Source organism: Apodemus sylvaticus, chromosome 11 (assembly GCF_947179515.1).
Source record: "Apodemus sylvaticus chromosome 11, mApoSyl1.1, whole genome shotgun sequence".
NCBI classification, from domain to species: Eukaryota; Metazoa; Chordata; class Mammalia; order Rodentia; family Muridae; genus Apodemus; species Apodemus sylvaticus.
In genome coordinates, this window is record NC_067482.1 from 72385002 (window position 1) to 72402418 (window position 17417).

A 17417-nucleotide genomic window follows, 5' to 3' on the forward strand; every position below is an offset into this window, starting at 1 on the left:
GCTGTTAGTCTCAGCTAGCATCATCTCCATAGACTCCTGGGAACCTCCACTATCGCAAATCTCTGGCTTGTCCCAGAGATCCCCCTGCCCACTGATTTCATTTCTCTCTCCCAGCCCTCTCAACCCCTTCCCTATTCTCCCCACAAATGAGTCCCATCCTGTTCCCCTCTCCACCACCTCTCCCAGCCAATTCCCTCTATCCATTCACCTCTGATGTCTATTTTATTTCCCCTTCTGAGTGAGAGTCAAGCATCCTCACTGGGTCCCTCCCAATTACTTAGCTTTGGGGGGGGGGGTCTGTGGGTTGCCTGGTTGTCCTGTATGTAATGCCTAATATCCAATTATGAATGAGTACATATCATGTGTGTCTTTCTGGGACTGGGTTACCTCACCCAAGATGGTAATTTCTAGTTCCATCCATTTGCCTGAAAATGTCATGGTATCTTTGTTTTTAATAGCTGAGTGGTATTTCGTTGTGCAAAGGCACCACTGTTTTGTCTGTTCTTCAGTTGAGAGGCATCTAGGTTATTTCCAGTTTCTGGCTATTATGAATAAAGAAGCTATAAACATCTTTTGGCTATATGTCCAGGAGTGGTACATCTGGGTCTTGAGGTAGAACTATTCCAAATTTTCTGAGATACTGCCAGATTGATTTCCAAAGTGGAAGTACATGTTTGCACTCCCACCAGCAAAGGAGGAGTGTTCCTCTTGCTCCACATCTTTGCCAGCATGTGCTGTCACTTGAGTTTTTGATCTTAGCCATTCTGAAAGTTATAAGATGGAATCTCAGAGTCATTTTGATTTGCATTTCCCTGACAACTAAAGACATTAAACATTTAAGTGCTTCTCAGCCATTAGAGAGTCCTCTGTTCAGCTCTATAACTCATTTTTTAAATTGGGTTATTTAGTTTGTTGGTTTCTAGTTTGTTGAGTTCTTTATATATTTTGGATATTAGTCCTCTGTCAGGTGTGGGGTTGGTTAAGATCTTTTTTCCATTCTGTAGACTGCTATTTTGTCTTATTTACAGTGTCATGTGACTTACAGAAGCTTTTTAGTTTCATGATGTCCCATTTATCAATTGCGATCTTAGTGCTTGAGTTATAGGCAGTCTGTTCAGGAAGTATTTTTCCTGGGTCCTTGTGTACAAGGCAGTCTCCCTCACCATCTTCTATTAGACTTAACAGATCCAGTTTTATGTTGAGATCTTTGATTCACTTGGACTTCAGTTTTGTGCAGGGTGATTAAATATGGATGTTCTTTTTCATTATTCTACATGCAGACATCCAGTTAGACCAGCACCATATGCTGAAGATGAATTCTTTTTTTCCATTATATGGTTTTGGCTTCGTTGTCAAAAATCAAGTGTCCATAGGTGTGTGGGTTTATTTCTGGGTCTTCTATTCTAGTCCATTAATCAACCTTTCTGTTTTTATGCCCAAACCATGTGGATTTTGTTACTATTGCTCCGTAGAAGAGCTTGGAATCAGGGATGGTGATACCTCCAGAAGTTCTTTTATTGTACAGGATTGTTTTAGCTCTCCTGTGCTTTTTGTTTTTCCATGTGAAGTTGAGAATTGTTCTCTCAAGACCTGTAAAGAATTGGGTTGGAATTTTGATGGAAATTGCATTGAATGGAATCTGTAGGCTGCTTTTGGAAAGATATCCATTTTTACTGTTAATCCTACCAGTTCATGGGCATGGGAGATCTTTCCATCTTCTGATATCTTCCTCAATTTCTTTCTTCAGAGATTTGAAGTTCTTGTCACATATGTTTTTCACTTGCTTGGCTGCAGTCACCCCAAGTATTTTACATGATTGGTGGCTATTGCGAGGGTATTGTTTCCATAATTCCTTTCTCAGCTTATTTATTGTTTGTATAATGGAGGGCTACTACTTGCTTGGGTTTTTTGTTTGTTTGTTTGTTTGTTTTTTTGTTTTTTTAGTTAATTTTGTATCCTACCACTTTGCTGAAGGCGTTTATCAGCTGTAAGGGTTCTCTGGTAGAATTTTTGAGGTCATTTATGTATACTATAATATCATCTGTGAATAATGATACTTTGACTTCTTCCTTTCAATTTGTATCTCCTTGATCTCTTATTTGTCTTATTACTCTAACTAGAACTTCAAGTACTATATGGAAGAGATAGAGTATGGACAGCCTTGTTTTGATTTTAGTGGAATTGCTTTAAGTTTCTCTCCATTAAATTTGATGTTTGTTATTGACTTGCTGTATATTGCCTTTATTGTGTTTAGGTAAGTAGCTTGTATCTCTGATCTCTCCAAGACTTTCAACATGAAGGGGTGTTGGATTTTGTCAAAATCTTTTACAGGATCTAATCAGATGATCATGTGGGGTTTTTTTCTTTCAGTTTGTCTTTATGGTGAATTACATTGATGGATTTTCTTATATTGAACCACCCTTATGTCCCTGGAATGAAGCCTATTTGATCGTGGTGGATGATGTCTTTGATGTATTATTGGATTTAATTTGAGAGTATTTTATTTATTGAGTGTTTTTGCATCAATGTTCATAAGACATATTGGTCTGAAGTTCTCTTTCTGTGTTAAGTCTTTGTATGGTTTAGGTATCAAGGTGACTGTGAACTCACAGAATGAATTTGCCAATGTTCCTTCTAATTTTAGTTTGAGGAATATTAGTGTTAACTCTTTTTTGAAAATCTGGTAGAATTCTTCACTAAAACCATCTGGCCCTGGGATCTTTTGGTTGGGAGGCTTTTAATGATTGCTTTTATGAATTAAGGATTATATGTCTATTTATATAGCTTATCAGACCCTTATTTAACTTTGTGAAATGGTATCTATTTAGAAATTTATCCATTTTCTTTACATTTTCCAATTTTGTGGAGTACAGGCATTTGAAGTAAGACCTAATGATTCTTTGAATTTTCTCAGTGTCTATTGTTATGTCTCCCTTTTATTTCTGATATTCCTAATTTGGATACATTCTCGCTGCCTTCTAGTTAGTTTGGCTAAGGGTTTGTCTATGTTGTTGATATTCTCAAATAAGTAGCTCCTAGGTTCACTGATTCTTTGTGTCATTTTCCTTGTTTCTAATTGATTGATTTCGACCCTGAGTTTGAGTATTTTCTGCCTTCTAGTCCTCTTGGGTGTGTTTGCTTCTTTTTACCTAGAGCTTTCAGATGTACTATTAAATTGCTAGTATGGTTTCATTAATTTCTTTGTGAAGGTACTCAGTTCTATGAACTTTCCTCTTAGTCTACTTTCATTGTGTCCCATAGGTTTGAATATGCTATGCCTTCATTTTCATTGAATTCTAGAAAGTCTTTAATTTTTTTTTATTTCTGACCTTGACCCAGTGATCATTAAGTAGAGAGTTGTTCAGTTTCAATGGGTTTCAATTCAGTTTGTAGGGTTTCTGTCGTTTTTGTTGTCATTAAAGTCCAGCTTTAATCCCGCTGGGCGTGGTGGCACACGCCTGTAATCCCAGCACTCTGGGAGGCAGAGGCAGGCAGATTTCTGAGTTCAAGGCCAGCCTGGTCTACAGAGTGAGTTCCAGGACAGCCAGGGCTACACAGAGAAACCCTGTCTCAAAAAAAAAAAAAAAAACCAAACCAAACCAAAACAAAACAAAACAAAAGTCCAGCTTTAATCCATAGTGCTCTGATAAGATACAAAGGGATATTTCAATTTTCTTGTAGCAGTTGAGGCGTGCTTTGTGACCTAGTATATTGTCAGTTTTGAAGACAATTCCATGAGGTACTGAAAAGAAGATATATTCTTTTGTGTTTGGGTGAAACACTCTGTAGATATCTGTTAGGTCTATTTGATTCATGACCTCTGTTAGTTTCATTATTTCTTGTGTAGTTACTGTCTCAATGACCTGTCCATTGCTGAGAGTGGGGTGTTGAAGTCTCCACTATTAATGTGTAGGGTTCGATGTGCGATTTAAGCTTTAGTAATGTTTCTCTTACCAATGTGAATGCCCTTACATTTAGAGCATAGATATTAAAATTAAGACATTTCCTGAAATAGTTGCTAACTTGGTAACTTGTTGTCCTCTTTGTCCCATTCCACTTTCTACTGCCTGCTACTATAGTATACTATATATAACTGAGCCCCAAAGATATGCTGGAACAGGTCTGCTCTTCAGGTCAGACTTCTTTCTAATACAGCATAGTTTTTCCAAAACATATTATTGTCATCTTTATTCAATAAATACAAAATATTTTTTGTTATTTCTTACTATACTAATGTGAATTAAAATTAAATGCTCATAACTAAAAAAAAAAAAAAAAGACATCACCTTGGTTGATTTTTCTTTTGATGAGTATGAAGTGTCCTTCCCTATCTCCTTTGATTAATTTTGGTTGAAAGTCTATTTTATTAGATATTAGAATTGCTACTCCAGCTTGTTTTAGGGGTTCATTTGCCTGGAAGACCTTTTTCCAAACCTTCACTCTGTCTATCTTTGTTGCTGAAGTATGTTCCTTGTATGCAGTAAAATGATGGATCCTGTTTTAGCATCCTTTCTGTTAACATGTGTCTTTTCATTAGGGATTGAGTCCATTGATGTTGAGAGATACTAGTGATGAATAATTGATAATTCCTGTTATTTTATGTTGGTAATAGTGTGGTGATTGTGTGTGTGTGTGTGTGTGTGTGTGTGTGTGTTTCTCTTCCTTTGGTTTGCCAGTGTGGGGTTACTTATTTCCTGTTTTCTTGGGTGTAGTTAGTCTCCTTGGGTTGGAGTTTTCCCTCTAATGTCTTCTACAGGGTTGGAATTGTGAATAGATATTATTTAAATTTCATTTTGTCAGGGAATATCTTGTTTTCCCCATCTTCGCTGATTGAAATTTTTGTTAGACATAGTAATCTGTGCTAACATCTGTGGTCTCTTAGAGTCTACAAGACATCTGCCCAGGCCCTTCTTACTTTTAGAGTCTCTGTTAAGAAGTTGGGTGTAATTCTGATAGTTCTGCCTTTATATGTTATTTGGCCTTTTTATCTTGCAACTTTTAATACTTTCTTAGTTCTGTGCATTTAATGTTTTTATGTGGTGGGAAGACTTTCTTTTCTGGTCCAATCTATGTGGTGTCTGTAAATTTCTTGTATGTGTTTAGGCATATCTTTCTTAACCTCTTAGCCATCTCTCCAACCCTAGGTATATCTTTCTTTAGGGAAATTTTCCTCTATGATTTTGTTGAAAATATTTTATGGGCCTTACAACTGAGGATTTTATACTTTTTCATTCCTATTATTCTTAGGTTTGATCTTTTCATAGTGTGCCAGATTTCTGGATGTTTTATGTCAAGAACTTTTTTAGATTTAACATTTTCTTTGACTGATATATTTATTTCTTCATCTGGATCTTCTGGGTCTCAGATACTTTCTTCTATTTCCTGTATTTAGTTGGCGGTGCTTATGCCTGTAGTTCCTATTCTCTTTCCTAGGTTTGCTATCTCCAGGATTCCCTCTGTTTGTATGTTCTTTATTTCTTCTATTTCCATTTTCAGACATTCAGGCTTATTTGTTCCCTTCACCTGTTTGATTGTATTTTCCTGTATTTCTTTACGTGTTATTCATTTACTCTTTGTAGGGTTAAATTTAAGGTCATCTTCTTGTGCTTTAGCTATGTTAGGATATCTCAGGCTTGCTCTAGGGTGATAACTGGGCTCTGGTGATGGCATATTGTCCTGGTTTTTTCTGATTTTGTTCTTATGCTGACCTTTAGTCATCTAGTTGTCCCTGATGTTGGCTGGATATTTCTGATGCTGGCAGGACTCCTCAAGGAAGCAGGTAGTGATATGGGCCAGATGATGGGGTGGTCAGGGGACAGCCCTCAGCTCACCTCTGAAAGTTATGCCCCAGGTGGAGCCAGCAAGCAGGCCATGTGTTGGAGAAGGCTCTAATCTGGACGTTCCTAGGATCCTTCAGGCCTCCTCAAGGGGGTTGGCAGTGCTGTGGGCCAGACAATGGAGGTCAGGGGACAGCCCTCAGATCACCTCTGCTCTGCTGTCACTTCTTTAACATTGCATCAATTGTCAAGATTCTGCCACAGAAAATGAAACTTTGAACAGTAAAATAAAGATAAAAATCCTGAGGAAATTAGGGATCTTCTTAGTATGCCTCAGAGCTCCTTAGTAGTTATAGAAAAGGGGTATCAAGCTCCCTTATAGAATAATAGTTTCCCATAATACCATAGCAAGGCATTTTCTTCTCCACCCACTCCTCCTTCCTCCCTCCTCCCCCCTCCCCCTTCCCCTCCCCTTCTCCGTCCCCTCCATTTCCCTCTCCTTTCCCATTTCCCTTTCTCTACTTTGTGCTTGCAGATCAAGACATAAGCTTGCAGCTCCACCCACAGCACACCTGACACTTTCCTGCCATGATGGACTGTTCTCCCTCAGGAACATAAGCCCAAATAAGCGCTTTCTTGTACTAAGTTGCCTTAGTCATGGTATTTTATCACTGCAGTAGAAAAATGACCAAGATACACAGCTACAAAAATCTAACTGCTTTTGAAAGCAAGCCCTGAGTGTCTCATAAGGCCATCACTGGAGTGACTCAGGAAGAGTGGGGCTCACTAAAGTCAGGAGAGGTTTATGGAAAGCTTCTTCCATGACAGTTGCTGCCTGGCTATAGTCCTTCCCCACACTCCTAGAACTGATGGTTCTCCTCCAGCATAACCCTGGGAACTCTGGTACTACACACAGAAGGGAGGAAATGACTGTTGATGCCCTGCGTTTAGGATCAGGCACCTGGAGGGGAAATGCTAGGATGATTTGTGTTCATTATAAAATCCTGTATTTTTGATGCAAACACAAATTCTCACAAAATGTCACAGGAAAAAGAAACAACACCTGTTGATTCAAAAACGAGGAGGGGGAATTTCATGGTGACATTTTTCATCAAGTTGGGCAGTTACAGTTTTATATAAATGTCTCTTGTCATTTTTTTCCTTGCAATTATTGTCTGGAAAGCATCAAATTTCAAGACCTTTTCTTCCCTGAAGGTGGAGGGTTTTACTTTGTATTGCTTTGTTTTGTTTTGTTTTGTTTGCATTCCTAGAAACGAGTAAAAGTTTTATTTGGAGGTCAAAGTTGTTACCATGCGTGAGATGAACCACTAGCAATCACTGCTCATGCAGAGGACACCTTCTCTGTTCCAAGGAGAGCCAGACTTTAAGCAAGGCTTAGCTTCCTGAGAGATCTGAAGCTGAGAACACAAGCAACTCAAATGTGCATCTCCATGCCTGAGATGCAAACCAAGCTTAAACCCTAGACCAATTTTCCTTGAAGTGACTTGCATACTCTATTCAGGAATCACTTTATGAAGAAATACGATAAACCATCCAAGAAAAAGAATTAAGCTAGGTGACTAAACAAGGAAACTCAGAAATACAAGCATAGCTGTTTGAGAACAGCAGACTATATTTCACACAGTGCCCTCCAGGGGGATCCTGTGAATTTGCTTTTAAAGGGATTCAGATGCTGAAGCAATCAGAGGTCAACTTGGTCATTAATCTGGTTCAAGGCCCTAGTGGCCCATGCTGTGCAGGAGGGCGCTACTTCTAAACTTGCTTTGTGCCGGGGTCCTGAGTGCCAGGGACCTACAAGAGCACAGAAGTCCATGATGCATTGAGTTCTGTGCTAGGAGTTAAGATAACTAAGATAATCATACTAATTTCTACTGATGAAAGCCTTGCATCTCCCAGAAGAGTCTCAGGGAATTGAGATGAGGGACAATGAACCCAAGAAGCCACATTGTGACTGACTATATATGCTGGATTTGGAAACAGTTGGCCCTGAACTCAAACCCTGACTTTACTACTCCCAACTAGAAGACCTAAAAGTATCTTGGAAACTGAAGCTGAATTTCTCACATTGATAGGACATTTGTCTGCTTCAGAACAAACAACAAATGGAAACCCACATCACTGAGATGATGTGAACCCTGAGGTGCTGGTCTGCACTACACCACCCTGGATCCCTGCCCACATGTGGCTAACCATTGGCACATTCTCCTGAGTCCCCCTAAAGAGTAAAACCATCTCCTTAGCTTTACTTAGCATGCAAGTAATGTTGTCATGGCCTCAGCCACCGAGAGCCTAGCTTATGACATCATCTCCCACTGCAACTCTCTGACACCTTGCTGGACACATTGTGGACATTTGGCCAACATTTATAAGATTCCTTGTATGTTTTAACTTGTGTTAATAGTGCTTAGATAAGCATCACCACCCTATCTGGTGACCACCCAGGAAGAGCCTATACTTCACAGTCTTATAATGTTGGGACCAGGAAAGGGCAAGTCAGGAAGCTCTGGTTACTTCTGACTCCAGCTCCGACTGTACTTCCGAATTCAGTTGCATCCTATTCCTTCACTGGACCCTCCCATCTCAGCTGTGGGAGCAGAAGTTCTCTAGCACTTTGTAAATCCACACTACCCCTTCCTAATGTTTATCCATCACTTTACCCTGCCCGCCCACTCATCTGCGTCCAGACACACCCAAAGCAGCAGAAAACACCTCCCTCCAGGTTTGAGTTGGAAGAATTGTTCCATCTCACATTCCTCACTGGTCCCAACCTGAAAGCAGACAATATGCTTTCTCCTAAAAGCGGCATCATCTGTCTGATCTTATCAAAGGGGATGTGAGAACCAGTCAGTTCCCCCAACATACTTGGCTTTGCCTAGCATAATCCCCTTCCACTGCTTCCCAAAGGATGCCTTCAATAATTTATTGCTGCAATTAATTTCTGAAGGTTTTGATGGACTTGAAGATGCTTCTCTAGCAGGCCCTGCCAAATGGACATTTCTAGCCACTGGGACTATAGGTCTCTTCTCCATAGTTAATCAATAAGATACAAAATGCTAATGGTCTATTGTGTCATAAAAGTCTTAGACACGATAAATTTTGTGATTAAGGCCAAGTTTTATCTAACTTTCTTTCAAGTTCATTTCTTTAATTATAGAACATAACACAGTTATTCTGTTTCTGGGTGTGTTTGCCTGTGTACACTCCAAAGTAACTAGTATTATTTGAGCTGTGCCTGTGCTCAGCACACACTGGATGAAAGCTTAGGTGAACACTAAATATTATTTTATTTAATCCTGAAACCCCAGTGTCTTAGTCAGGGTTTCTATTCCTGCAGAAACATCATGACCAAGAAGCAAGTTGGGGAGGAAAGGTTTATTGAGCTTACACTTCCACGTTGCAGTTCATCACTAAAGGAAGTCAGGACTGGAACTCAAGCAGGTCAGGAAGCAGGAGCTGATGCAGAGGCCATGGAGGGATGTTTCTTACTGGCTTGCTTCCCCTGGCTTTCTCAGCCTGCTCTTATAGAACCCAAGAGCACCAGCCCAGGGATAGCACCACCCACAAGGAGCCCTCCCCACTTGATCACTAATTGAGAAAATGCCCCACAGCTGGATCTCATGGAGGCACTTCCCCAACTGAAGCTCCTTTCTCTGTGATAACTCCAGCCTGTGTCAAGTTGACACACAAAACTAGCCAACACACCCAAGGAATTAAATTTGCTGGTCTACATTTTAACATTTAAGCCACCAAGTTTATTCAGTAAGTGACAAGTTCACCCTCAACTTGAGTGGCTTCAAAAGTCCCATCCATGGCCACTGGGCTCAGTGTCTTCAATGAAGGGACCAGGTCTTGGCTCCTGTGACTCATGTTTTCTCATCCTTTAAAAATCATAGATAAGGATAGAAGAAGCCCAGAGAGGCCAAGTAATTTCTGCCAAGTTGCTCAGCTCCTTAATGGTAGCAGCAATCACAACTTTGTTTGGGAAACCCTAATAGTCTGGTGTCTGAAGAAGAGAATCCAAACTTATAAGCAAATAAGGTCATTCTATGTGTTACTGATGGGGAGATAACATACACTTTTAAAGTAATGGTAAGAGATAAAATACTCTTTTATCCCAATTTCATAGAGCCAAATATGCTTAACTTGTTTGTTTTGATGTTTTAAATGTCTTGCTAAACAGTCCAGCTCCCCGTGAACTCATTCTGCAACCCAGGGTGGGCTCCAAATTAAGATCCTCCTGCTTCCACTTCCCAAGTGCTGGGTTTCCAGGCATGAGCCACCACACCCAGCTCTGATTGACTTTGCCAAGCTCTTGCATTGACAGATAGATTGCGGCTTCCAGGGTATATTGATGGTGAGCATTTCTTAGCTAAGCAAAGCTGAAGGCCAGCTTTCAAATTCAGTCCTAGATGTATATTTCCTTAGGCATTCTCTTCAGAGTGTGCCGCCTTTGAGCAATACACAACTGCAAAAGGAGAATGCTTGGTTAACACTTCCTCTAAAACTTTCTTAAGTCCAGACAAATGACCAAACAATAAGTCCACTGATTCTGTAACATTTCCCACAGTGGACATACTCCCAGCATGCTAAGCTTCAAGTACCAGAGTGCTCATGAACACAGTGCTGGAAAAGACGCCATTTTATAGGATAGGCGATAACCTCCGTGGAACATACAATAGCACAGTCACAAGAAGCAATGTGTTGCTGTTCGTAATCTTTATTCTGCATGCACAAGTCTATGATCTATTTTCACAATGGCTATGTCTAGCACCAACTTACAGGACCCCTGCCCATTGAGCATCCAGGTCTTGCAGTGTGCTGCAAGCTATTCTGCCTATTTGCCCTTCTCAAACTGACCTCTAAAACCTCCCCTCTCCAGGAAGTTGGGCTTCCACCGCTTCCACCGCGCATAACACTAACATTAGATTCCGCAGGGTTTGGCACTAAAATAGTCAAGTTCAGGTCCAGTTAACTTCCACAGATATGCTCTGCACTCTTCCCCAATCACATCTCCAAAAACAAGACCCCTGGTTGGAGATGGGAGCACCGAACCCTGAAAATAGAAGTACAAATCTCTGGGCAGAGAATGCGGATTACAGCACTGGCCACCAGAGGGCAGACATGCCAGCCCCCTCCTCCCACTTGAAAGGGAAATTCCTCAAGATATGCATGCCCAAAGGGTCCTATGGTTTCAGTGCTCTCTTCTGAGCACTGGAGAACATCTGTAGCCTTGTCAGGAAATTAACCAAAATTTCCCCTTCTAGACTCCTATTGCACCGTAGAAACTAAGTGTGCATCAAAATTTATTCCTCAAAGTTTTTAAAAAATAGTAACTTTTTAACAATCAAACAACATTAGCAATGTCTTACATGTCTACCACTTTACTCCTTAATTTCCCATGAAAATTGTCAATTTTAACATGCTTATTTGAAATAGTTTCCATGTAAATCTTTAATTTTGTCATAAAGTGTTTTTATTTCCCTTTACTTCCCTTTTCGATAAATAAAAAAAAATTTAAAAAGCAATTAAAACAACAACAATGAAAAAAATCAAACAACAAAACAGTATAGCATGAGACAAAACAAAAATGATCACATTGAAGTTGGACAAAACAAACCAACAGAAGGAAAAGAGCTTCAAGAGGAGACACAAGAAACAGAGACCTATTCGTTCACACACTCAGGAGTCCCAGGAAAATAGTAACCTGAAAGGTGTAATATATCCTCAAAGGACTTGGTACAGGCCCGTCTAGGCCCTGTGCTTACAGCTTCAGACCCTGTGAGTTCATATGCGCTTCGTTCAGTTGATTCAGAGGGCCTTATTCTCCTGGTGTCCTCCATCCCTTTGGTTCTTACAGATCCGTGTCTTATTCAGCCAACATCAGAGAGGCTTCCTCCTGCAGCAGATGGGAACACATTCAGAGACCCACAGCCAGACATTACACATAGAGAGACCTTGGGACACACAGCTCGCATTGGGTTGTCTCCATCAAATCCCTCCCATCAGCACTCAGGGAGCCCCACGGAAGAGGAGGCAGAAAAGGTGTGACAACAAAATGTTTGAGAACAGGAAACATACCTTGACCTGCTCTAAGTCATTTATCCCACATATTAATTCCAAGGCAGTGTAAGAAATCTCCCTGTGTTTGGGTGTGAGGATGTCCACCGATTCCTCAGTCCAGGAATTTGTTTCATTACTGTTGTGTTTTAAAAAACTAAAGCGAGAGAAGGAATATGTTTGGTGGATGTGGGGGCAGGGGGTGCCTCTGAGGAATGAGCCACATGGATGGTATAGTAAAGAGTAGAGTTTATTCAGGGCGTGGGGAGGGGAGTTGAGGAGTAGAGACAGAGAAAGGCAGAGAGACAGTAGAGGAGCATGTGGAGAGAGAGGGAGGAGGGGAATGGGAAGAGAGGAGGAGCAGGGCCAAGGGGACAGAACAAGAACAAGAGAACAAGAGAGAGAGGAGGGAGCAAGCAGCCCCTTTTTATAGTGAGTCAGGCACACCTGGCTGTTGCCAGGTAACTGTGGGGGCGGAGCCTAGACTATATGCCAACAATTACTACTGACTGAACCTATAGTGAATAGCAGAACCAGGAGTCAGGGCCATGCTGGAGGTGTGGTTATGCGGGCAGACTGCTGGCTTAGCATGACCTAAGGTCCAGAGTTTGATCTGTGCACTACTAAAAAAATAATTTTAAAGTTTGGTCTGAAAAAACTCCACTTCAAATCTTATCTCTTTTTTTCTCTCTCTCTCATTATTACAAATACCTGACCTGTTAGTGCTTTATTAAACAAGGCCCCCTAGTGGAAAAATAAAGAACTTTGCTGGATGTTTTGCTGAATTGCCTCAAAAGCTGACAGCCATGCAATGAGTTATTTCACCTGTGTGATTCAGTTTGTTTACCCTTAAGGTCACCCAGACCATCTGCCTTGTGGAATGCTGATGGATAAACCAGTAGTGTGGAGCAGCCTCTAGCACTAGGCGCTTGGCAGCATACATGTCTGCTATGACTGATGGGGTATAGGGGTGCCCAGGCCTTTGGCTTTTCTATGCCACACAGGACAGAAGAAATTTCGTCGTCTTGAACTGCATAGGAAATCCATGTCCAACCTGCGGTTTATGGCTTGTGAGTGCATATGTACATTTATGTTGAATGACACTGCAGCACAGCAAGCTACCCTGCATCGTGAGCAGCCCAAGGCCACGCGCTGAACACCTGTGGTTTGCTGCTATTGTTGATAAAATTGTTACTAAAATTTTAAGAGAGGGAAGAGAATACTAAACAATGATTGAGAAAGCCCAACATTTTAATAAAGACAGAGACACAGAATATGCACACATGACATCAGGAAGGTCTGCCATGCATGACCTTGGCATGTAGTGCCATGCACTACAAAAGCTTCCTAGAATAAGGAAAAATGCTTTCAGTATGAGCTCCCCATCTAAAGCGACATTACAAGGTACAGGACAGTGCTTGTTGTTGGCAAAGACTCATGTTGGCAGAGCCATCTGGGAAAACAGTATAGTATTTCCTTTAAAACATAAAATCAGATCCTACAACCCAAGAGTCCTACCTGTCGTATCCATCCAAGGCATTGAAGTTAGGATCGTGAAGAGCCATGTCCACTCCACATCCCTGCAGCATTTTCCACAAAGTATACCATGGAAGTAATCTCTCTGTCCTGCCTGGGCAAAGAAACACTATACACATTTACAATGGAGTTTTATTCAGTCCCACAAGGGATGGAAGCCTACCATTTGTGACCACATATGTAGGTCTGGAGGCAATACACTGGGTGAAACAATGACACAGACAGATACAATGCTGCACGCTGTCACGTAGATAAACCTGAAATTGCATAGCTCATGGTAGCAGGAAGTGCAAGTTGGTTTCCAAGAGTAAGGAAGAGGATGATGTCCGGGGGTCCGTGAGAGTCACACCACTCACAGTGCTCTGCTTCCGATTCTCCAGCTTGTGGAATGTTGAATTTCCCCACATCTTAGATGCTTCATTTCCATAGATTGGGTGGGAACGCAATAGATGTTTTTCAGGCAAATGGTTGGAACTGGAAAATATCATCCTTACACTAAGGGGTTCAGCATCATGCCTGGATACTTATCAGATCCCAATAAGTATTGTTAAGAGTGCCATCAATCTTACTGACTATAGGAGCAGTTTCTATAGAAGCATATATAATTAATATAGCTAAAATGGCCATCTTGCCAAAAGCAATATACAGATTCAATGAATCCCCATCAAAATCCCAACTCAGTTCTTTACAGAGTTAGAAAAAGCAATTCTCAAATTTATCTGGAATAACAAAAAAAAAACAGGATAGCTAAAATTATTCTCAACAGTAAAAGAACTTCTGGGGGAATTAGTATCCCAGACCTCAAGCAATACTACAGAGCAATAGTGATAAAACCTGCATGGTATTGACACAGGGACAGGCAAGTGGACCAATGGAATAGAATTGAAGACCCAGAAATGAATCCACACACCTATGGTCACTTGATTTTTGACAAAGGAGCAGAAAACATCCAGTGGAAAAAAGATAGCCTTTTCAACAAATGGTGCTGGTTCAATTGGAGGTCAGCATGCAGGAGAATGCGAATTGATCTATTCTTGTCTCCTTGTACTAAGCTCAACTCCAAGTGGATCAAGGACCTCCACATAAAACCAGACACACTGAAACTAATAGAAAAGAAACTGGGGGAAACCCTTGAGGACATAGGCACAGGGGAAAAGTTCCTGAACAGATCACCAATAGCTTATGCTCTAAGATCAAGAATTGACAAATGGGATCTCATAAAATTATAAAGTTTCTGTAAGGCAAAGGACACTGTCAAAAGGACAAAACGGCAACCAACAAATTGGGAAAAGATCTTCACCAACCCTACATCAGATAGAGGGCTAATATCCAATATATACAAAGAACCCAAGAAGTTAGACCCCAGGGAACCAAATAACCTTATTAAAAATGGGGTACAGACCTAAACAAAGAATTTTCACCTGAAGAAATTCAGATGGCCCAGAAGCACCTTAAGAAATGCTCAACATCATTAGTCATTAGGGAAATGGAAATCAAAACAACCCTGAGATTTCACCTCACACCAGTCATAATGGCTAAGGTTAAAAACTCAGGAGACAGCAGGTGTTGGCGAGGATGTGGAGAAAGAGGAATATTCCTTCACTGCTGGTGGGATTGTAAAATGGTACAACCACTATGGAAATCAGTCTGGCGGTTCCTAAGAAAACTGGACATGACACTTTCAGAGGACCCTGCTATACCTCTCCTGGGCATATACCCAGAGGATTCCCCAGCATGCAATAAGGACACATGCTCCACTATGTTCATAGCAGCCTTATTTATAATAGCCAGAAGCTGGAAAGAACCCAGATATCCCTCAATGGAGGAATGGATACAGAAAATGTGATATATATACACAATGGAGTACTATTCAGCAATTAAAAACAATGAATTCATGAATTTTTTAGGCAAATGGTTGGAACTGGAAAATATCATCCTAAGCGAGGTAACGCAATCACAAAAGAATACACATGGAATGCAATCATTGATAAGTGGATATTAATTAGCCCTGAAACTCTGAATACTGAAGATAAAATTAGCATATCAAATGATTCCCATGAAGAAGGAAGTAGAGGGCCCTAATCCTGGAAAGGCTTGATCCAGCATTGTAGGGGAGTACCAGGACAGAGAAAAGGGAGGGGGAAAGATAGGAGAATGGATGGAGAGAAGAGGACTTACGGGATAAAAGGAGGGGGGAGGGGGGACTGGGAAAGCGGAAAGCTTTTGGAATGTAAACAAAGGTTGGTTAAAAAAAAAAAGAAGCATATGTAAGCATTGAAAGGAAAAGTATAGGCTCACAACCCCCAAGACCAAGTTCTCAGCACCAAGGACATTTATTTGGCCCAAAGGGACAGAGATTAGGGAATAAGAGACAAAGACTGGGAAAGGGAGATAAGAGAGTAGCTGAAGGAAAGAAGCGAGAGTGAAGAAGGGTATTTGTAAATGGGGGACAGAGGACTACCTCTGAATAGAGAGGAGGCAGATGTGGCACATAGAAAAATGAAAGTTTATAAAGGTAAAATGACAAATGACAAGCTGTTATGATGAGGTGTTTAATTTTAATTAGCCATGTTAATCAGCTGAGCCAAAGGAGTCCTTTGATCGATGGACTTCAATACTCTGATAACTAGACCTTGGTAGTCACAGGAGGAGGAAGTGGACACAGTAAGGGAAAGCACCTTGGTGGCTTAGCTTTAGGAATGTAATCCAATGGGTTTTAGCAAGACAAAGGGAAAGGAGAGAAGGGCAAGACCTGCCAGAGACCAGCTCTCTGTGCTTGAGCTGTCCAGAGTCCTTTGGAGAGTATTTGATGACATTTTCCAGTTTTCCTCTGGGCTCACTGGCTTCTCTGTTTTATGTTTTAGGATTCAAATACACAAAAGTGAACAAGGTAAGTGAAAAATATTAAAATGTGCTTGTTACTCTTCAAAGGCACAGACATGTCGACACAGAGAGATGCGGCTTCAATGTCACTTGAAAAGTGTGTTCTGGGATTTCAATCATTTTTCATTTTCATTGGTAAATCAAAACATTCTGGGGCTGGGGATTTAGCTCAGTGGTAGAGTGCTTGCCTAGCAAGCATAAGGCCCATCCTCAGCTCCTAAACAAAAGAAGAAGAGGAAGAGGAGGAAGAAATTCTTAATCAGTGGTCCTGCCCAAAAATAACAAATTTAACTCCTGGTTCTGTTTCCTTTCACAGACTCCTTTGCCACCTCCTCGGTAAGACATTTAAAATCATATTTGTGGGATGGGAGCAATGGTTTGGAGATTAAGAGCACTAGCTACTCTTTCAGAAGAACCAGGTTTGAGCCCCAGCACCCACATGGTAGCTCAATCCCAGGGGCTCTGACACCTCCACAGACACGGCACTCATGTGATGCTCGGACAACACACAGCCAAAGCACTCACACATATGAAATTGATTTTTATAAATTTAATCATTTTGTTTTGCTGTAAATTTAAATGATTTGTGCCAGTTCCTGAAAAGGAGAAGCACGAGCATTTGGCCTTGGAGAAGCTGATCTGTGAACAAGATCCAACAAGACTCCATTTGTTCACATTGTCAGGTGGTCCTTCTACGGTCAGCAAAACTCCCTCATTCACCTTCCTCTCTTAGCACTCATGTTTGGGGCAAATAACTTCATTTTTTTACATTTGCTTATTTATGGTGGGTAGTGTGCACCTGCCCCAGTGTGGTCAGAGGGTAATATACAGGAGTTGATGCTCTATTTCTGCTAGGTGGGTCCTGGGAATCAAACTCTTCAGCCTTGGCAGCAAGTACCTTCCCCTCTGAGCCATTTCACCAGCCCATGGCCAAACTGGTCAAACATGTATCAGGCAGATAATATTAAACAATGTTAATGAATGCCTAACACTAACCTAGAACCTTCTTATCACCATAACGATACCCATTTCCGTAGCAGAGTCTCTACAATGGCTGCTCTTCCTTCCAAGAATCTTCCTTCCTAGATACCAACATGGGATGCTCTTAAAAACAAAACAAAACAAAACAAACAAAACAAAACA

The 17417-nt window shown here is 41.0% G+C and overlaps 1 protein-coding gene across 1 annotated transcript in view; it reads left to right on the forward strand.

Moving 5' to 3' along the window:
• The window catches only part of Clnk (cytokine dependent hematopoietic cell linker), a 186501-nt gene that overhangs the window by 119695 nt on the left and 49389 nt on the right, over positions 1 to 17417 (forward strand). Inside the window, exons 9-10 of the mRNA XM_052199334.1 lie at positions 16256 to 16281; positions 16591 to 16610. Of these exons, the coding sequence (XP_052055294.1) occupies positions 16256 to 16281; positions 16591 to 16610 (46 nt within the window). The remainder of the gene's footprint in view (positions 1 to 16255; positions 16282 to 16590; positions 16611 to 17417) is intronic.